Source organism: Gamsiella multidivaricata (assembly GCF_025024155.1).
Source record: "Gamsiella multidivaricata strain RSA 2152 chromosome Unknown BC939scaffold_20, whole genome shotgun sequence".
Lineage (NCBI taxonomy): Eukaryota > Fungi > Mortierellomycota > Mortierellomycetes > Mortierellales > Mortierellaceae > Gamsiella > Gamsiella multidivaricata.
Window position 1 is genome coordinate 111,233 of NW_026251728.1, and position 21,286 is coordinate 132,518.

The 21,286-nt window shown below is 47.9% G+C and overlaps 5 protein-coding genes across 5 annotated transcripts; 1 reads left to right on the forward strand and 4 right to left on the reverse strand.

Moving 5' to 3' along the window:
• Positions 1-736: 736 nt before the first annotated feature.
• Positions 737-2,685, reverse strand: BC939DRAFT_446148 (uncharacterized protein). Its single transcript, XM_051554909.1, has 6 exons — positions 2,535-2,685; positions 2,303-2,372; positions 2,150-2,201; positions 1,932-1,972; positions 1,188-1,567; positions 737-1,080 (listed from the first exon to the last, which is right to left on the reverse strand). The coding sequence occupies exons 1-6, from the start codon at positions 2,556-2,558 to the stop codon at positions 913-915; spliced, it is 735 nt and encodes a 244-aa protein (XP_051413941.1). The 5' UTR covers positions 2,559-2,685; the 3' UTR covers positions 737-912.
• A 1,498-nt stretch (positions 2,686-4,183) lies between these two features.
• Positions 4,184-6,741, reverse strand: BC939DRAFT_475583 (sn-1,2-diacylglycerol cholinephosphotransferase; the record flags this gene model as incomplete). The annotated part of the gene is made up of 4 exons (XM_051558509.1): positions 4,184-4,245; positions 4,386-5,308; positions 5,779-5,889; positions 6,575-6,741. 4 exons carry the CDS (start codon positions 6,739-6,741, stop codon positions 4,184-4,186), a joined length of 1,263 nt encoding a protein of 420 aa, XP_051413942.1.
• A 2,979-nt stretch (positions 6,742-9,720) lies between these two features.
• BC939DRAFT_446156 (uncharacterized protein) lies at positions 9,721-11,261 on the forward strand. Its single transcript, XM_051554910.1, has one exon. It carries the CDS (start codon positions 9,859-9,861, stop codon positions 11,206-11,208), a length of 1,350 nt encoding a protein of 449 aa, XP_051413943.1. The 5' UTR covers positions 9,721-9,858; the 3' UTR covers positions 11,209-11,261.
• Positions 11,262-12,167: 906 nt separating this feature from the next.
• Positions 12,168-15,192, reverse strand: BC939DRAFT_501556 (uncharacterized protein; the record flags this gene model as incomplete). The annotated part of the gene is made up of 2 exons (XM_051560176.1): positions 12,168-13,514; positions 14,104-15,192. The coding sequence occupies 2 exons, from the start codon at positions 15,190-15,192 to the stop codon at positions 12,168-12,170; spliced, it is 2,436 nt and encodes an 811-aa protein (XP_051413944.1).
• A 1,464-nt stretch (positions 15,193-16,656) lies between these two features.
• Positions 16,657-20,321, reverse strand: BC939DRAFT_446163 (phosphoenolpyruvate carboxykinase). Its single transcript, XM_051554911.1, has 10 exons — positions 20,078-20,321; positions 19,293-19,865; positions 19,142-19,215; positions 18,970-19,040; positions 18,663-18,886; positions 18,373-18,528; positions 18,207-18,290; positions 17,629-18,126; positions 17,367-17,549; positions 16,657-17,272 (listed from the first exon to the last, which is right to left on the reverse strand). The coding sequence occupies exons 1-10, from the start codon at positions 20,089-20,091 to the stop codon at positions 16,981-16,983; spliced, it is 2,169 nt and encodes a 722-aa protein (XP_051413945.1). The 5' UTR covers positions 20,092-20,321; the 3' UTR covers positions 16,657-16,980.
• Positions 20,322-21,286: the final 965 nt, after the last annotated feature.

Here is a 21,286-nt window from a genome sequence, read left to right on the forward strand (position 1 = left end):
ATAGAAATAAGAGCGCGACACATATCATATAGACATGTATGAATGGATATACGCAAGTTGGTTATAAGAACATTTGGGCAAAGGAGTATATAATAAAATAGATTAATAAAAACAAACCTAAGTCGGGAGCCAGTAAATGAGAAGCATTGGCTATCCCTGGCGAACTTAATGGAAGAAGCTAGTTGAGGTGAAAATGAGGAATCCAGGAACCAACGCTTTAGCGCACAGGCCAGCAATCTTTTCGGCGAATCAGAGCTCGTCGTGCGGCGCAATTGATTTGTTGTACCTGAAACATTTTGAATCCGATCGATCCAAAAACCTGGATATGGTTTGCCCGGATCGGAATATGCCGATCACAGACACTACAAAAAGAACCCGAAGTGGCCCATGGGTTCGACGATGAGGGGACAAGAGTAGGAGGTCTGCCGTCAAAAGCTAGGGTTTCCTGGCAAATGAGAATCAACATTGCAATCTGCAGCGTCTTAAGCGCGGAAATCTTCTGCTTGAGCACACGTTGTACCAGAAAGACAAAGTCCTTGACTAGAAATGATGAATGGTAATATAATTGCCCATATACGCTTTTACCTATTTTTTTTTTTTCCAATAGCTGACGCAGCTCAACCAGCTACATTTCAGGAAATCACGACCCAGCATGAAAGCAGACATGAATTATAATTATTGCATGATCCGGTGTTTTTGAAAGATATGCACCATACATCCATCAATACATATTGAATTAGATTTTTTGGGGGATTTTATTTGTTGAAATGTCAGATTTATCTTACAAGCTGTGGAAGGATATTAGAAAAAAAGAGTGAATACAAAGAGAGGGAGTGATGGAGGGTTGCTTGAGTGTGTGCTAGTGGTCAAGATAAGCGAGGACGGATAGGAAGAGCGCACGGCACCCTTCATTTAAGCAGTCTTCTCGGCAGGAACCTCGGCAGTCGATGCGCCGGCAGGACCAGTCTTCGTCTTCTTCTCGTCAGCAATGCGGCGAGCCTCGTGGTGGACAGCAGCGATCTGCTCCTTGACCTGGGAGGCAATGCCGGTGACCTTCTGGCCGGGAGCGGTCTGAAGGGCCTATATGTGACAAGAACAAGGTTTTCATCCCGTTAGACACATGTACTGCAGTAAATGTATTCCCCCCCGCAACCCCATCCCATTATATCCTGCAGCTTCTTCCATACCTGGTTGCTGTAATCGATACCCTGTCCAACAGCGGCGTTGACACGGTCCTGGACATGGTACTTGTGGTCGATCTCCGTGGCCTTCTCAGTGACCCTGTACTTCTCATCCAAAGCAAGAGCCTGAGCCTTGGCAGCCTCGACGTAGGACTGGATCCTGCCGACCAAACCGTACTTGGCATCAATCTCGAGACCCTTCTCAATAATCTGGTCCTGGAGCTGGTATCCTGCAGCGAGGATCTCGGCCAAGATAGTGGCCTTGGGCTTGTTCTCCTGGGCAGTGTCGTTGCCATCAGCAGCATCCTCAAAGTATGGCTTGACCGAGATCTGGCTGTCGACAATCATGGCGTTGGTCAACATGCAGGCAGTCTTGGCAGCGGATTCTATATAGAGGGGTAATCATTTATAAAAGGAAATGTAGAAGATGAGTACTTTGAGGAACCCTTCATGACATGAAGGTTTTCATTGGTGATGCCAGTGCCAATGGGTATGATGGTAGACCATATGCAATTCCATTAGGAGATAACAAGACACAGCCCAAAGATGATAAAACACACAAGAAAAAGAAGGGGTGGAAGGGGGTGGAAGGGGACATGGGACATGGGGTGTAGGGGATAACGCGCGCGACAACATTGCCTTTTGGGTGTGTGAAAAACAAGATAAAATAAATTGTAATCGTGGTGACGCCAATCCTTCCCCAACATTCGCAGAAGCAGCATGGTATCATTCAGTAGCTAAATAACTTACCACGCTCGAAAAGGACAAGGGCAGCCTGGCGATCTCCCTCCCTACAAAAAAAAAGAACAGGTAAGGATAGAGAACGATCAGTATGTTATTCCGCTCCTGGGGAGGTAAGGGGGCATTCGGATACCTTTCCTCTTTGGGGTACTCTTCGGTAAGCAAAGTAGCAAAGTGAATCCCATGTGTGATCATTAGGCATTGATGTCGAAGACATGAGTAATTACTTTTGGAGCTCGAACTCGACGATTTTGCCGCAGAACAGGAAGAAGTCCTTGACTATAGTAGACAGTAGATGGAATAGAAGTTGGTCAATTCCTTGTTCTCGCATTATCGTTGACATGAAATGCTTTTGCCAAGACTTTCTTCGTGTTTCTTACCAGTCTTTTCAGAGGCAGAAGCACTGATGTTGTTGACAATGATGAGGTTGGGGGTAGGGGTGGCAGGGATCTGTTAACACAGGATAATGGCAAGAAGAAGAAAGCGCGTTGTTTAGGATGGTTATGCTAATGCATGCATGCACTGCATTAATAATGCAACCAAATGAGCAGCACAGGCTTTGATGGACGCGTTGAGGCCAAGGCCAAGGCCAATGTTGGCTATGTTTGTTACCTTGAAGGTGGTCCAGTTGGTCATGTTGGAAGGCTGTTTTGGTGGTGTAGAGGTGAGTGTGGGAATTGGTGTTTGAAGCTGTTTGAAGCTGAAGCTGTTTTCTGTTGATGGGAATGAGAATGAAGGGAATGAAGAAAAGGAAAGTTTGATGCCTGGGGAGTATTTATACGGCAGCAGGTCTAAAGGACTGGAAGGACGGAGTATCTACAGATGCATGAAATCGAAATGACATCACATGAATATGAATCTCGATACATACAATAGCCATTCCATATGGGGCAGTTCTTCTATTCCCATATGATATTGCTCACTCATCCACTCACTTTACAGCCTCGCAAAGACAGCGCCGTCATTTCCACCTGCTCTGCTCCAGGGTCCGAAAATAAACTACCGCATCGATCATTGTGGCCGCTTCCTCGACAATGCCCGACTGATTACACTCTTCTTCTCCTCTTCATCCTGTGCTTCATATATTCATGTAGTGTCATTCATTGTCGTGAAGGATGACGCTCGTATCGATGGTGTCTTCGCAGCACGAGACATTCGCAGCGGACCTTGGACCATACGGAACGTATTCAGCGTAAGGCAAGGCATGGGGGAGGGGGGGGGGGAGGGGGGGGGGAGGGAGTGAGGCAATAGTACTTTCCCCCTTGCCTTTTTTTTTTTTTTTTTTTTGACACCAACATGTCTCTCTTTTGACATGCTTGTTACATGTGCACTACAGAGCGCTCTTTCTCTCTCTTTCTCTCTCTTTCTCTCTCTTTCTCTCTCTCTCCCTCTCCCTCTCTTCCTCTTTTCCGCCTGCCCTATCTTTATTTGACAGCTCAATGCCATATGTCAACGAACGCGTGCCATATGAGTGGCATGCTCGAAACAGCAGCCCACTTTTTGCTTTTTGTATGTTATACATGCGCGTGCATGGCTCACTCGTGTTTCGTATAATATGGGCATGCTAAACTATCTTCCTTTCCCAAGAATATATGAAAGCAGGTGAGCACGGGCATTTTGCACGCGTTCATCCGACTGTGCCGCCCCAAAGGATCGTCCATCTTCTCTTGCTGCCATTGACGCGCGCAAATACACCTCCCATCGATCGACCGCGAACGCATGCATGTCTCTGTTTCGATCTTAGATCTGCTGTGAAGGTTTACAAATCCCATGTCTCGATTCAAGTCATTGCCTTGGCCGGTTTGATGGCACATTCATGTAATATTGAACACGTTGACAGTTCAGGTTTATGAGAACGGAAAACACTACAACACTACAGAGCAAAAAGGCGGGGAGAGGTATATGATCATACGTGCAAGCGTAGTAGAGTTTAGGAGCAACAATATAAAACGGACTATTAGGTAGTTTAGGCGAACATGGAAACGACAAAATAAATAACACAAAAAAAGGCTAACAACAAAAAAGCTGTGCAACAGCAACAGAGAGTAGAGAGGTATTGCAAACATGGGAGAAAAGATACCGAGCTGCCAGGACGAAAACGAACAGCACTGATGAGATGCGTTCAACAGTATCCTGGGAGTGATTGACTCCGTCCTGGGGAACAAAACGCGGCATTTCCACCTTGGAGTTTGCTCAACTGCCTTCCTCGTGTTTTCTTTCCACCTCTTGGAGTATCCATTTTCATCTTCTTATTCTCTCTCTTAATCCTGGTAGTTGCGGCTCGAGTTTCCGATCAATCCCTCCTCTTCTTCAGATTGCTGTGCTACAAGGATGAGCGAAATGACACGCATGAGATTTTTTAGAGGTCAAAAGGACAGGGAAGGGGCCTCTTGGAAAAGGCTCACTTTTTCATTTTTCATCATTTTTTTTGTCGCTGCCCACTTTGAACATCGTAATACGTACCTTTGGGCCTGGGAATAGACAGGCACTTGATGCCAAGGTAGGAGCAGAACCTGTCAATGACAAACAAGGCCCATTGGGCATAGGCAACAGCGACAAAGATAAAGTAGCCCCAGAGGAAGTAATACTCTGTATCGGCCGTGAAGATCGGATCCCAGTCAAGCACCACAGGGGCGTTGGTGATGAAGGCGCCCACAATTAAGGGGATCAGTTGAACAGTGAAGTATGGGTAGGGCATCTTGGTGACATGGGCCAAGATGATCTTCGTAGCCATGCGACCAAACACAACGCCGACGGTCACCGCAAACAGGATAAAGTGTTGATCCGTAAAGATGTATGAGTAGGGCGAAGACAACCAAGCGTAGGCGCTGACAAGGAAGAGCGAGATGGGCAACAGCTCAGCGTAGGCTGCGATCACGGACTTGTTCTGTTCCTTGCAAGTCCTGTAGACGGCAATCAAGCATGGTGGAATATGGCCAAAGACCAGAAGGAAAGTCATGCCGGCAACCATGAGATCCAATAGGATCCAGTCCTTGGGGATGATGCCAAAGTCGCTGCCAAGGATCTCGACAACCTCACTTCTCCAGAACAGGGGGCCCTTGAATCCAGAGATCATCATGACAACACAGGCGATAATAAGACCCTCGGTGGGTCCATTGACATAGCCCAGGTACAAGACGCCGGTGTGGTACTCCTCCCAGGTCGAGAGGAAGAAGGGCAGGGTGGTGAGGAGCAAGAGGAAGGCCGAGTACCAGGAGTGGCCCATGGACATGCAGGCAGCCTGGTTTACGGCTCCGATGCAGCAGTTCAGGGCGTCGCATCCGTGGTCAAAGAGCTCTCCGAGGGGGGAGGACGATCCAGTGCGACGGGCCTGCTTTCCATCCACATTGTCAAAAGTCGAGTACAACCACAAGCCAATCGAACAGCTATCGCAAATACGAAAGAATCGACATTTGCGCATTAGCATATTTCAGCCACTTTCTCTTTGTGTATCCTGCCACAGCCTTTTTTTTTCTTTTTTTTTCTTATCCAATCCCAGGCCTCCTTCAATCTAGCCCCATTTTCTCAGGCTTTGGCGTCCTCGATGCACTGGTGGAATTTGATGCCTGAAGCCTAAAGATAGATCAATGACAGACCCCTCCCTGCACGCACGATCAAAGATTGTATTGGCCTCTTGGCGTAGCAAAATGCCCTGACAAGCCGTGTCCTGAACGAAAAATATCTTTCCCTGAAAGGGCAAATATAAAGCCGTGCCGCCAAGTCCAAATGCCAAGCTGATTCTGTATCCCCTCCATTGTCGTGCTTGTTCTTCCTGACTGGAGCGAGACAAGAAAGAATGCTTCCCCTACAATGCACTATTCCACGAACCCGAGACGGACATCTCCTTTTCATTTACCTGAAGTAAATCCAGGTGGGTCCAGGGGTATACAGGTCTGGGATATAGTAAATCACCAGCAGCATGTTTGACACCACAAAACCAAAGCCGATCAACGTAATCAAATTGGGCCTATGGAGTGAACGAGTAAAAATAAAAAAGCCATTTTTCCTCAGTTAGTTTCATGAACACAAACACAAAAAACATGCTTCTGCGTATTGGAGAAAAAAAGGCAGCACTGGTAAACAATGCTCATAATTTTTTTTCTGAGTAAAGCGAACCGGGAGCCTTTTAACGGTGCACAAACTGAACTCAATTACTGTCTTGACTAGCTTGAACAAACTCGTCTGACAAAAGTCAACTAGTTCGTTCAACCCCCCCAAAAAAATTGCAGAAAAAAATGTCGGCTTTATGCTTGCATCCCAAGGGAGTAGTCGCAGTTGGATATCGATTCATTGCTGGTGTTTGTCGTTTGTTTGCTGGTCTCCTGCTCCTGCTCCAATTGCTCAAAGAAGCCATGATCGAGTGCTATTTTGCCACTACCACCATCAGTTGGTGTGCCTGATCCTGTCGCTTGCTCTCAAGCATATAGCATAGCTCCTTTGATCCTGTGGTGTCAATCGCCCTGCGGCTACAAATAGAGGAGTTCAATGTACTGAACGACTTTTCTCGGCGAGATGAGATGATTCCCTTGCTTCTCTGTAATGTAAACTGATCCTGATGGCACAGCTCCAAAACAAAACAAAAAAATAAAATAAAAATGCGCTGGTCCCTGAGAGGAAGGTGTGAGCCGATCTCTCTCATATTTTTCACTTACGCCATCCACATAGGGAAGAGGGTAACGGCCCAGTTCCAATAGTGGCTCAAGATGTACTTGGTCACTGGGGACTTGTCGACACAGCCATACTTGTAGAGACGCAAGTTGGCAAGACCAGTATCGCTCACATAGTCCGATTCGTGGAGGCGGCTTCCGAACCCAAACATTGTTCACTTCTTTGTAACAGTTGTCTATGGGGGGATCAAATGGAAGAGATGAAAAAGAAAAGAAGGAGAGGTTTGGGTTGAGAGTGGAGGATGAGGAATGAGATGACGACCACGGGTAAAGAAGAAAGGAGAAAGAGGAGAGGGGAGAGGGGAGAGTAAGAAAAAGGTACAGGTTCCGATATTATTACATTCTAGTCGTAATGTTCCCCTGATTTTTTTTTTTGTTGACGGACTGTCGGTTCCCTTGACCCGCATTTTTGATTTCTTCCCGCTACCGGTGGCTAGTGCTAGAAAACAACATCCCCATGGGGTGAAGGTTGTTGTTGGCAAGGACGTGTGCAACAACAGCCATTTGTGTGTAATCGCAAATATTGTTCACATTTTCACAAGGAACAACAAAACTCGCTCCACATCTAAAGGATACAACACTGTCCATTTTTGCATCAGGTATCAAAAACAGTGCACAATTGACATTTTCCCGCCTGTTGTGAAGAGTGCCAGTGGGAATTGACCTGAGTCTATGCCAGTGACATGGTATCATCTCCATCTCCGCAAAAAGAAAAAACGAATTTGCCCTGTTGGTCCTCTGCTCTCACATGGCTGAGCAAGCGAGCGTGCCCTTTTTTACCCCAACAAGTTTTCTCCTTCCATGTGGCTAATGCATCGAGCAAAAAAAACCCCTATAGCAAAGCTGCATGTTAGGCAAGGGAATCAACCAGTATGGTAACAATCCAAAGTCCATACCCCCCCCTCATCCACGTTTGCCCTTAGTTCCAATTGCTCTTCATTTGAAGGGGACAGATGAATGGAGCCGTAACGAACCATAAATAAGAACGACATCGGTCATTAGTATGCAAGAAGCAATTGATCTTTTGTACCGCTTTTGCTCAAGGTGCGCTTCCTGTCCATTGAACCAATCCACATGCCACGCTATGCCGTTGGTTATAATCGCACTGTTCACACGCTCTGCCTTGCTTCGCTGGTAAGTGTTCTTACCAGTCCGTAATCTTCCCTTCCACTCGGGGGTATTCCAGTCCTCTGCTCGTTTGAGTTGTTTTCATACCGTAGCGCCGTTACACCAATCTACTCTCTCTCCACAAAACCCCAGTCCATCTTGCAATTGCCAGCCTCCTGCCCACAAGGAAGAATCGCTCACTACTTTAGGAGAGGGATTTCAACTGTAATGCACATCGGAGTAGCAGCCTTCAAAAAGATGTTCGACAGGACCCGTTAACTTGTGTAGAAAACGAGATGTGTGTTGTGTTACAATTGAGATCTCATTAGACATATCTTTCCGAACGTCTGTGTCCCTGATCTTTGTGTAATCGGATTTGTAAGAAAAACTCATGCCATTCCTTAACCTATATGAAATTTTAGTCGCGATCAGGACGCGTTATTAAGAACAAAAAGGTCTGCTGCAGCACCGTGGTCTATGTGTAAGTATTTTTTTATAGCCCATCCACTCGAACAATAGTTTTATTTCATCAGCTGTACTTCAATACGCTACATGTAAGCTATACACAGGTATGATGGACTACATTTAATAGATCAATAACGCCTTGATACGAAGTGCTGTTACCCATGACCTCTTCAATAACAGAAGCTGCCTGCAATGCTACCATGAGGTCCCCTTACAATCCTCAAAAAGTGATATGCGCTAACTGGTAATGATCGCGTCGAGACCGGATTCAGAGCAGCCAGGAAGGTACATGAAGATGTAGACTCTATCTTCCTATGCATGCATGAGTATACATCAGCTCTATACAAGCATACGGAGCAGCACAGGTATTATCTTATTCGGAATGGATGATGCCCTCCTCACTTCCTTTCATAAATTGCTCAAAGACCAAATCGGACTCATGGACCATTGGATTGCATGCAGTAGCAGCGCTCTGCTGCCAACATTGTATACACGCCTTTATGGCCGTTAGACCAGAATTAGGGTCAAAATTCAGGGGGCGACATGCAGATGGTCGACCCTGAAAAGGATCATCGATGTGCCTAGGCATCTGCAGTTGCAACCGCAATGTTGCAACGACCAATGGCTTTTTGACCGAATGCTCAGGTACAGAAATATGAGACTCCAGTCTTTTACTCTCGCCAGGTAAATTATTATAATGAAACACGCCAGATAGTTTCGCCCAGGTATGCAAAAATGTAATCGAACTCTGTCCCTGAAAGATTTCGCTTTTGCGTGTGGCGTTGCTAGATAGAAAGCATAGTGTAGACTACAGGAAGAGATGGAAGGTGAGCACCCGATCCAGCTCACAAATAAAAACAAAGGAAAGCAGGACAAGCTTGTTGTTCCTTGTGTACATGGCTTCGTCCTCAAATAACATTGTAGTCAGCATCGTCCGGCGTTGTCTAATGGGGAACATGGCCTCTTGTTGATCAATATGTCATGTTTGTGTAAAATTAGAAGAGATGAGAGCGGAACTACGTATATCCATTGTGAATTCTTGTAGGAATGACAAAGGGAGGATACTCATGCAGTGCTTCGTCTTGCATAGACAAAGGCCGTAGAGAACTCCTTGGCGTGGTTAAATGAACTAAAGTACGCAAACGGTCTAGAACTCTTTTCTTGCCATGCTCATGCTCCGCAAGTGAAGAGGAATTAACTCTATGCCCTCTTGGTTCATTTGCTGCAAGTTGTGGCGAGGGCAATGGGTGGAGGAGTGCTCTCTGCTCATTTGACGGGCTATACAAATTCGGGCATCATGGGAGCGGACGGCCTTGAATAAAGATAAAGAGCTCTTTCAGAAGAGAAGAAACGAGGGGGTTGAACATGTATAGGTACCACGTCGTTGCTGGGACAAGGAAGGTACTCTCCACGAGGTATCGCCATATAACGTTAACACCGCGCCATGCATGCAACCCGTACTTCATACTGCCTCGATCTCACTCCCGCCTTTTTTTTCTCCTCCTCCTCTTCCGCTTTCTTCTCTCTTCAGCTCCATTTTTTTTTTTAAAAAAACTCATTCAGCATCTTCATTCCGTTTCAGATCATTCATCATTTTTGTTTTTCTTTTCTTTGCTGGTTGTACAGCATATCACACAACACGGGTTTGTCGCACACTTCCTATGGTCAGACAAATTTCATGAACCACCAAACACAAAATGCGCGTAGCAGTAGACCCTCAATCACCCTCCTTCCCGCTCCTCCTCCTCCTGGCATCAGCCCTCGCTAACCTCGTCCAGGGACATCCCTCAATACCAAGGCCACCACCCGCACCAGTACCAGAACCGCCTGCCCCATCCCCATCCTCAATACCCTCTTCCCCCTCGAACGCCCTACATCGACCTAATTACCCTCCCAATGTCTCCATCCTCAACCTCAACCGCCGGGAAGTCCCTCCCTCAGCAGACTCCGCACCCCACTTCGCATCCCTCGCTGAAGCTCTCGCCGCACCTGTTGCACTCGCCCAATCCCTTGCCTGGGTCGACTATTACACCCCTATAGGAGGCTTCGTATCCGAAGACACCGCCTCCTCAGGCGACTGTCTCCGGATCTCTCGCCCGTCCTGGGGAATCATCAATATCACACCCATGACCTCACTTTCGGACAACGCCAAGGACCAGGTCCAACTATATAACGACCTCAATTGTGGAGTCCTCAACCGTGAACCGGCCTCGCAGACGGGGCTGACGTTGATTTCGTGGTACTTCTTTAACATCCCACAGAGCTTGAGGTGGACGAGGATCTTGCCGTCGTTGCCAGCAACGACTACCGTGCCGAAAGAAACAACTACTGCAGCAACAACAACAACTATTACTACTACCATCGCCAACACTACAGCGGCAACGATGACGGCGACACTGACAACTACGATGTTGACTACCTCGTCAACTCCGACTACATCCCCAATAACAACGCCTGTGAGCAAACCCCCGACGCCGTCCGGGGATGCGCCCACGCCGATCAGGACCACCTTCCCTACCGCCTTGATCCCTCCAAAACCTATGGACGCAACTTCTGGATGGGGAAACTCCTGCAACCCAAACTCGACCTCGACATCCGGTTCCCAACCGGACTGCAAGGGCGCGACCCGTAAAGTCAATCAAGTCCTCATCGTCGGAATCACTGTCGCCGTGCTCGTTGTCGGACTCATGGCCGCGGGAGCCTTTTATATCTACAGGACCTTCTATACGCCCCCCGAAGACTCCTTCCCAGGATCTTCGGCCTTCATAGGCACCGGTGCAGGCGTGCGATCGAATCCTCGCACGGCTTACGGGGGAGGAACCGGTGGGGGCAGTGGGCATGATGATGACTACCAATATATCCATGATGAGGATGAGAACTCGCCGCCGAGGTTTATGTTCGATCACCGACATGATAACATCAACACGAATAAAAACCCGAAGCTGTTCAAGGAGAACGTCAGTGACCCGTCCTCGTCTTCGAATCAACAGCAGACTTCGTTTGGACATAGTCCTTCGGATATCAGCTTGATTGAGCGGACGAAATAGTAGTAATAGTAGTAATAATAAAACCTGTACATGTTCTATCGAGTACGTGATCGAGATAGGAGAGTGCCCCCATTATTACACAGATCATAAAACGACGACGACTCAGCAACTTTTCGTCCACCGAACAATTTCGTCCGCAATTACTGCAACAGCTTCCAAACATGATATCCACACATTTCGTAGACATTTGGTCCGCTTCGTTTCGAGAACGTCCTCCCCAAGGAACCATGCCGTACAATTTTGTATTTTTATTTTATTTTTAGGTACACCGGCAATAAGGAATTTCACTCGCAATGCCTATCGTTTTATTATTCTTTCAAGTACGATATCAAGCAAGGCGAAGGGGTTGCCCTCCTTTCGTTTTCTACAACAACCAATTTCCTCCGCAAGTTACGACATATTTGTTTGTTCTGTCGGATATGACGCTCAAGCAAAATGGATTTCGTCTGCCTCGTTTCTTGTACATCCTCAAGCAGCCATATCACTTTCATTTTTTATAGTACTTTTTTTTTATTTTTTTGATTACTAAAAAAGACCCAGAAAGGGTGGTGTTATGTATCAATGTGTGATATGTATGGGCAAAGTGAAGGGGTGTGTTTGAATGGTACAGAGTAAAAGCACAAAATCGTATAAAAAGACAACTTTTTTTTAAATAACAAAGAGGAAGCATCTTTTTTTTTTTGTTCATTGCTAAGCAAGACGGTCAGTAAGCAATTGCTTCTTTCTGCTTGTCAGCAACTTTTTTTTGTTTTTTTTTTTTTTTTGGGCTCCGTATTTTCTTCAGGCTGTTCAAAAAAAGAAAAGAAAAAAAAAGTGGATCGAACGGTCGTCGTCGTTATTGGTGAAGGGTATCAAAGAACGTGGTCAAGGGAAAGAAAATAAAAGAAAGAACAGCACAAACAAAAAAAAAGAAGAAAGAGGAAGAGATCGAAACAAATACCTCATTTCCTTTTTTTTTTTTATGCCTTGACCTTACGCTCCTCCACCTCCACCTCGACCGCCGCGACCCAACGCGCCAACTCGTCGGCCTTGTCAAACACCTTTCCAAAGTAAATCACCGCCTGCTCACCATCCTTCGCCGCCTTCTCCTGCTCTGCACGACGTCTTTCATGAGCCTCAATCTCCTTCTGGAACCGGTTCTGGATCTCCCAAGCATTACTCTTGAACACTCGGCGGCAGTCGCGTGCAATACGCATCGCCTCGTCATGAACAACCGTACCCTCACGGATCTGTGCGCGGAGCTTGCGGGCGGTCTTGCGAGCCAGCGCATGCTTCATATCTGCTGCAATGTACACGAGCAGACCCATTCCCGCAACAGTGACCACAGGAATGGCCCACCGGCGCACATTTGACACGCCGACCGTGCTGGTGATATCGAACAAGCTGTGAATTAACGACTTGTAGCCAAGAGCCTTGCTCGAGAACATCGTCACCGCGCCGAGAGAGACACTGGCGACACCCAGCTTGTCCTGGATCTCAAATACGTCCGAAAACTCAAGCGCAAGCTCATCCTTTAGCTTTCCTGTCGTGATGCGAGAGGGATCAGGCTTCGTGAAGAGCGTCAACGCATCCGACTGCGCGACGGGCGCGACATCGTCGGCCAGATTATTAATGTCGTTGACTGACGATTTGGTCTTCTCCTTGGCCTCGGCCTCACAGCTCTTGACCCGGTCCACAAATAGATCCGCCATCACATAGCGAAGATCGTTCGAGTACTGCCAGACGTGCAACAGACCGTTCCAGGGAACCAGGGCCGACACCGCGTTCTCAATGTCGTCCACAGCATTGCTCAGTTTCTCGCGCGTCATCGCGTCAATCAATGTGCAAGTCTCCTCGGCAAGACGGTCAACCTTCTCCAGCACCATCTCTCGTCGGATCAGCGTCTCCTGGTACTCGGGCTCGCCGCGCTCCAACTGCAGACGGACCTTGGCCAGCTCATCTGCTGCCATCTGACGGTTTGACTCTGAAAGAATGCTGACATCGCTCAGGATGTTCTCGAGGTAGACCTTGGCTGGCGCCAACTTGGACTTGCAGCGCTTCTCGAGCACGAACGAGCGCAGGCACTCCTCGAGTCTCAAAAAGTCCGCAGGAAGCTCTCCGCCCTGGATGATTTCGGGCAGACACGATCCAGCAGAGACAAAGTGCACGAGCTCATCCGCGTCCTCGTAGGTCTTGGCGGAGAGCTGCTTGATCTGGTCGAGGATGACGCGCTTGCAGCGCTCCTTGTCACGGATCGAGTCGAATCGGTTGACGACGATGAAGATATGGGTCTTTTCGTTGGCGGCATTCCAGAGGAACTCCTTGCCCTGTAGAGTCGCGTTTTCAGTGCAAATGTCAGGAATGTGAGTGAGATGTTTCTCTTCAGCGATGTTTTTGTACCACCAACAAACAAATCGAGGACAGAATACAGGTTTTGCTCATAGCAAACAAGATCCCCTCCCCGACAAAGTCATAGGCCCAGTTCCCATGAAAAAATACAAATGAAATGTACACATGCCAACAACGCACACACACACACGCACAACACACACAACAGACAACATAAAATGGTGACATCAGTTATATGACAGAGGAGCAGCAGATGCGGATGATGAGCTAAAGTGGAGAAATGCAGTGATGACCACCCCCACCCCCCCAACCCACATGGTGAGAAAGTATGACTAAGACTGACCCACTGGCCACTTCCCCCGCTCGAAAATATAATTTTGTTGTATGCAGGCTTAATTGCTGACCCTGCCCACGCGAGATTGATCAGCCAGGTACCGAAAATAAAATAAAAAAACCAGCAAGCAAACCAGGGCATATACAACCCCACCATACAGAAATACTCTTTCCCGCTCATTCAATCAATCAATGAACCAATATAAAACAAAAAACAATAAACAATTCACTTACAGAGAGAGTAAAGTGATTCTCGGCAGAGACGACAAACACAACAACATCAATCTCTTGCTGGCGAGCAAACAACGCCGTGGTCTTGACAGAGTCGCGGTTCAGACCGGGCGAGTCGATCAGCGCAATGTCGACGACGCCGTTATGGAGGAGTGAGTCATTGACCAGACGACGATCAGTGCAGTAGACCTTGAGCTGCGCATAGTCTTCGTAACCGTCAATCACATCGTTCATGAACTTCTCCAGATGACGCATGTCCACGACAGTGAAGGTGTTGGGATCCTCGCGGTTATAGGTCGAGGGGTTCTTGATGGCATGAACGGCCTCCTGACCCTCATTCTCCTGAGCATCGAGGACCTCGCAAAACAGCGAGGTGCAGGGTTGCTGATCGATGGGAAGGATGGTGCGCTGCATCAGAGCATTGACCAGGGTTGATTTACCGGCGTTCAGATCACCCGTGATCAGAACCTTGGAGCTCTTGTCCGAGACACGCTGGTAGAGGTTGTCGAGATGCTTGACGCTCTGCTGAATACGACCGTCCAGGAGGTGTGCAATGGTGTTGCGCTCCAATCCTCGGAGCAGGGCATCATTGCCTGTTGCATAGTTGCCAACCTTCAAGTCCAGCTTGAGCACATTCAGCTCCAACAGACGACCAACAGCGGGAGTCTCAGGAGAGGCATGGGGGCTTTGAGGCGATCCAGGGACAGTGAAGGAGCGCTGAACACGCTGCTGGAGAGGGAGCGAAGCAGAGCGGTCGCTGTCCTCCTCAGGATGGAAGGAGGTCGAGCGACGGAGAGGGTTGGTAGATGCAGAGGTGGCAGAAGCAGCGGCTGCTGCGCTCTGGAAGCTGGGGTAGTAGGTCTGCCAGGGCTTTGTCGCATTGGTCTCGCGGACTTCTTCAAGCAGACCCTTAGTGGACTGAATCAAGTTGAGGAGACGGTTGGATTTGTCAGCAAAGACCTGCTGCTGCAAGAAGAGGTTGTGGTTGTATGGGGTCTCCTGAGGGACAGAGACGGCGGCAGTATAGGAGAGCGAGGGCAGGACATGATGGGTCGTCGAGGCAGGCAGCTGTGGTCTGTCTGCATCGTCCATACTGAGTCTTGGGAGAGAACTCCTCCTTTGAACGGAGGTCGCCGCTGAGGGGGAGTGTTGAGCGGAGAAGTATGAAGTCATGTCTACAGGGAGGATTTTGTTGGATTAGATTACTGAAAGAAGTTGGTTGAGCAGGATAGGATGCAGGATATTTACAAAAAAAAAAGAAAAAAGAGAGCTATGTCTGCGTATTCCGGATGGTATGAAAATAGAAATCGAGGCAAGGATGAATCAGAAAGGCAGGATCATGAGTGGAGAGTGGAGTTGCTGATGAAAAAGAAAGAAGGGAGATCGGAGTGGTTTGTCATATATAAAAAAATAATAATGCGGTATGTGTGGATATGTGTATGCGGAGTGTGACAACACTATTTCGCACCCCAATTTCATACTCTTCGGAAAGGGTAAAAGAGAAGTGCCCGATTGTAATATAAAAGAGTTTGCAGAAGCAAGCAGCGGTGATTACTGCTGCTCTCTACTGTTGACTGATCGGGTGGGTTTATTTGGGAGGATGGAAAGACGGAGGAATTGGATCTGTGCAGGTTGATTGCGAGTGAGCAAATGGAAGCGGGACAAAGGGTGGGAGAAAAAAGATGTGCAAGGGGAGACATGCAGGGCAGCGTATGAAGAAGAACGGGGGGAAAGGAGGAGTGCGATCTTTGGTATGTCAAGCAATGGGGGTACGTGCAGTACAGGGGATTCAATTGGAAAACAACAACAAATATCGCGGAGTAAATGTGAAAGGAAACTTGCTCGTGAAACAGGCAAAAAGGCGGTTGCTGTTACTGTCGCTGTTGTTGTTGTTGTTGTAGCTGTTTTTGATCGGATGAATCGATTTACCTTTTTTTTTTTCTTTGTTCTCTTTTCAATCGATTCCTTTGGTTATGTGCTTCGTCTGGATTCGAATATTACTGCTTTCCAGGAGACACAAACGGGTGTTGAGGATCGGCTCGTTATTGTTGCTGATGAAAAAGAGGAAGTATGGGAAACAGAAACAAAAGTGGATCGTTGTCTTCTGCTGTTGAGTGTCTGTACAAGTGTGTTCCTCCGTTTACTGGGGTTGATGCTATGCTGAGGCTGATGAAAAAGAAGAGCCAGGAAGCACCAATGAACAATAACGTTAAAAGAGAAGAAAGAAAACGGGCGGGAAAAGAAGAGGAGGAAGGAGGAGAGGGTGATGGTGAAAAGAGAAGGAACAAGATCAGTCAATGGGGACAGCCGAAAAAAAAAAATTCCCTGCACCCCGCTCAGTCAATCCTCTCCTGTCCCCGCCGAACTGAGGAAAGGGGGGCGCCTACAAGCCACTGCTGGCAATTTTTTGTGCCATGAGAGAAAAATGAAAGAGTGCAGTGCAGCCTGCAACTGAGCCCTTTCACAGCGCGTGAGTGTCCACTGTTTCAAGCCCTCTCGGGCCTGATGCCCCATTTGGATGTCATCATTGGCACCCGTATCCCTGGGAGCAACCCATAAGCCAGGTAAGCCAGGTAAGCCAGGTAAGCCAGGTAAGCCATGGAATGCGGGGTCTCAGTCTCTCTCCGGTGCGCGGTCATCTCACGTACATGAACCGTACGCAGAAATTGGAAACGGTTTTGTGTAACCATGCATCGGCATCTTCGGTGAAATGCGTCCATCTCTTCGACCAACCGACCAACCGACCCATTGATATAAAAAAATGGCGCTGTTGTTTACTCTTCCTGTTTACCAGTGGAACACACACACTGAGGGAATTGAATCAAACTACAGCATAAACTGAAGGTCGGCATTGCACAGCGACTACGTAATAGGCGCCTGTCAGACACCCTGGTTCTTCTTCAAGCGGCTCTCGAGGTCGTCCAGCTCTTTGGTCAGCCTGGCTGGAAAACGATCCCCAAAGCGCCTAAAGTATTCGCGTGCCTTGCCAATCTCCGACAAGTACGTCTTCGCGTCAACCTCCAACAGCTTTTCCATTACGCCGCCCTCGACCTGCTTTTCGATCCCTTGGAGGTCAAGAGACTCGGGCTTTGGTACATACCCAATGGGCGTGGATCTGTATAGCGCCTCGTCCTCTGGGCGCTCCAACCGGTCGACGATCCATTTTAGCACTCTAAAACATTGCATAAATGTATGAACGCAAATCATTAAGGCGGCATGACAATAATAGCGCCTCATTATTATTATATCAGAACGCGAAGACTTACCTAGAGTTCTCCCCAAAGCCTGGCCACATGTACGACCCATCGGCGTCCTTCCGGAACCAGTTCACATGAAAAACTTTTGGCAGTCGAGATGGGTCCTTCACACGGCTAGGCATCGATAGCCAGTGGCTGAAATAGTCGCCCATGTTGTATCCAATAAATGGCAGCATTGCAAACGGGTCAAATCTGCAGCGAAAAATCCAGACCCCTGCATTAATATCTTCTGCAGAATCGTTTCATATAGACCATCCCTTGATATGCTTACCGCAATTGTCCAAGGTCGCTTCCCTCAGCCGCAGCGGTCTTCTCACTCGCGACCGTTGCGCCAACCAAGACTCCATGGCTCCAATCCTTTGTCTGAAATACAAGTGGCACAGTCGTCTCCCGTCGTCCACCAAAGATGATCGCAGAGATAGGCACGCCATTAGGATCATCCCAGGCAGGATCTTTGGCGGAACATTGATCTACTGCCACTGTGAACCTCGAATTTGGATGTGCCATGGGTGTACCTTTATCCCCCATGGAAGGCTCCCAAACCTCGCCCCTCCAGTTCACGACCTTACCGTCTGGTCGTGACTTAGTCATGCCCTCCCACCAGACATCTCCCTTGTCGGTGAGCGCGACATTTGTGAAGATGGTATTCTTGCGAATTGTCTCCATTGCGTTGGGATTTGTTTTCGCAGATGTGCCAGGAGCAACTCCAAAGAAACCAGCTTCGGGGTTGATAGCATACAGTCGTGAGTCCTTCGAATTGATTTTCATCCTGCATGAAGGAAAGGATTGTATGTTAGATATCATACATAGAAATTTGTTCCGGCTTTTAAAGGATAAGCAAATACTTACCAGCTAATGTCGTCGCCGACAACTTGAACCTTCCATCCAGGTAATGTTGGTTGCAGCATTGCCAAGTTGGTCTTGCCACAAGCACTGCATGATATTTATATTGAACAGTCAGCTCACAATTTTTGCGTTCTTGTACAGATTGACCAACGCACTTCAAAAGACGAACCTTGGAAAAGCTGCTACGACGTAGTATTTCTTTCCAGCAGGGCTCGTGAGCCCCAAGATGAGCATATGCTCCGCTAAAGAACCTTCGTCGCGTGCCATGACCGAGGCGATCCTCAGCGCCAAGCATTTCTTTCCCAACAGCGAATTTCCTCCATATCTATGAATAAAAGAAACGGCGTGATCAGTACCTGGCAGGCAAAAAAAAAAAAAAAAAAAGAAAAAAAAAAAAAAAAGCAAAAGCAAAAGCAAAAACAAATTCAAATAGTTCTGTCCGTCCAATGAATTATATACCCGCTGCCGAAACTCCAGATTTCTCGCGATTCTGGGAAATGAACGACCTTCCGCTGAGCTATATTACAGGGCCATATCACATCCTTTTCCCCGGGTCCCAGCGGCTTGCCCACAGAATGTACACATGGCACAAACTCCCTGTCGTGTCCGAGCATATCCAGGACTGGCTGTCCGATTCGCGTCATTAACTTCATGTTGACCACCACAAACGGAGAATCCGTCAACTACAAAGGACCAGAAGAAAGTCATGAGTTATGATTGGAAGAATACCTCGTTGTAGATCATTTTCCACCAATATAAAACTCACCTGTACGCCGATCCGAGCAAGAGGCGATCCGATAGGCCCCATGCTGAAAGGGATCACATACATCGTTCGCCCTATTTTACCACGAATAACAAAAATGGGGTCAGGTCCGTTTTTTCTATAAGCAGGCGTATTGTTCGATGTCATTAAAAGTCGCGTGTCTAGCATGCATTACCTCTCATAGACCCGTGGAATGATTTCTCGAGCTCTTCTCTCATCTTGCCCGGTTCGACCCAGTTATTTGTTGGGCTATTTTCAAAACAGAACATTCTCAGTGTCAGTTGAAACGCAACAGTTGGATATTCCACGACATTGATTTTACTTACCCTGCATCAATTTGGTGGCGGCTGCAAATAAAAGTTGAGCTCTCCGACCGAGCCACGTCCGCGGGATCCGTGCGCGTAAGGTAAGACCCCGGTCGCAGCTTACTATCCAGCGGAATCATCACTCCGCTCTTCACCATCCCCTTGATAAGACTCTCATATTCTTCCTCTGACCCATCACACCAATGCACATGGTCCGGCTCCAGCAACGCCTGCTGTGCCCGAACCCAACTGGCTAGTCTCCTATGCGATGTTGGCACATCATCATGCAAAGATGCCTCGTCGTCTGCTTGAGAGTGCTGTTGAATCGAGGCCGAGGCCGAGGCCGAAAGAGGTGAGCTGTGGCTCGCAAAAAGAGTCTGGCGGGATGCGGGTTTGGAGGCGGCACCTAGAAGACGGGCTTGGGAACTAACGACGGGCGATCGGAAGAGGTTGCGGCCGCCTCTTAGGAGGAACGAAGTTGTGTGCAGCCGCTGTGAAAACATAACGATGGCGGCCATGACTGTTGGAGGATTTGAGGATGCCGTTCTGGGTGCGGCAGTAGTCGCATGGACCAGCTGTGCTGAGAGGGATGGTCTATTAGGGCGGAATGGAGTATGTATGAGAGATCACAGACCAAGGGTTCTTGAACAGGGCTCACTTCCTCTTTTTGTGGGGAAAGAGCCAAGCATAAATGCGGAGTTCAAAAAAGGACACTCAGAGTTGCCAGTGGAGTCCAGAATGAGGGCATTCGCCTCATTCGTCTTCTGCGAGAGATGAGATGAGTTCTCGAGAGGGACTTTACTTACCGTAGAAGGAGCATGGTCTACAGAGAGGGGTTGAAAAGGGAAAGGAAAGAGCGATTTGCGTTACGCTGCTGCAAGAGTGTTTTGGCTGTTGAAGGCGGAAAAGGTGAGAACAGGAATAGGAATAATGCTTATTGTAAAGTACAGATGCATGCGAGAAGAAGGACAGGAGGGAAAGGCAAAGTGTGTACGGCTGAAGAAGAAGTAAGATAGAAAGAGTGAAAAAGAGAAAGAGGAGGATGAAGGAACGAGCGTGGAAATTTAGTCCAATCCTCACATCCTCACATCCTGAATCACCCAACCTCCCGAAATGGAGTTGGACCCACGAAGGTCTTCATTTCACACATGTTTCGAGAAACCCATTCAGGACCTCATAGAGCAAATGGCACATAAAGGAGTACCGGTAGCCAAGTGGGATAGGTCGTGATATCTTATGGTATACGCGTGTTAAATATCTATTCTCAGCCTCTATCAGGGCACCTTCCCCTTCCTGCCTTACGAAATCCTGGTGCCTGAAATAAAACTATCGACATCTTCCATTTGGCAATGCAAAGCATGATTTTCTCACGGCTACTGTTGCGAAGGACATTCTAATGAACACAAGCAGATGGCTGTACGACCCTTCTCCATCGGCCTATCGCTATATGCATTCTCCACACTACCTTCGTATTCACTTAGCCGTATCGCTAAGTGGCACGCCTTCGCACGCGTCTCCAGCGATAAAAAGGATCCTCTTTTTAAGCAGTCTTCAGAAACGACGCAAATAAATTGACACCACCATCGCTCCTTACTAGGCTCGTGAGAAACAGTGTGCAAAATACTTTAATTCGAGTTCAGTTATTCTTGTTTGTGTGTGTCAAGTCTCCGAGAACTGTGCATTGACTTCACCTCTGCAACAAAGATGAGTTTGCAAGTTTGCAAGAATTTTCTCAGATTGACCTGCTTATAATCCTTGTATTCCTAGAGCGGAGTGCTCAATTGCGGCTGGATACACTCAACTGATGCGCTTCAAAGAAACCTGTTGTCGAGTATGGCATTTCGAAAAGCTCTGGGTGTCAAAAACACCTTAGAACCACGCGTTACGAAGACTGTCAACCGTGTCAGGCTCAGAATTATTATGCACCCCTTGTCCATCCCACTTTTCTATCGCCCATCGACGAACCTGATGTATGAGGCAGATGCTGAGGGAACTTGTCCTTCGCGGGGATTTCG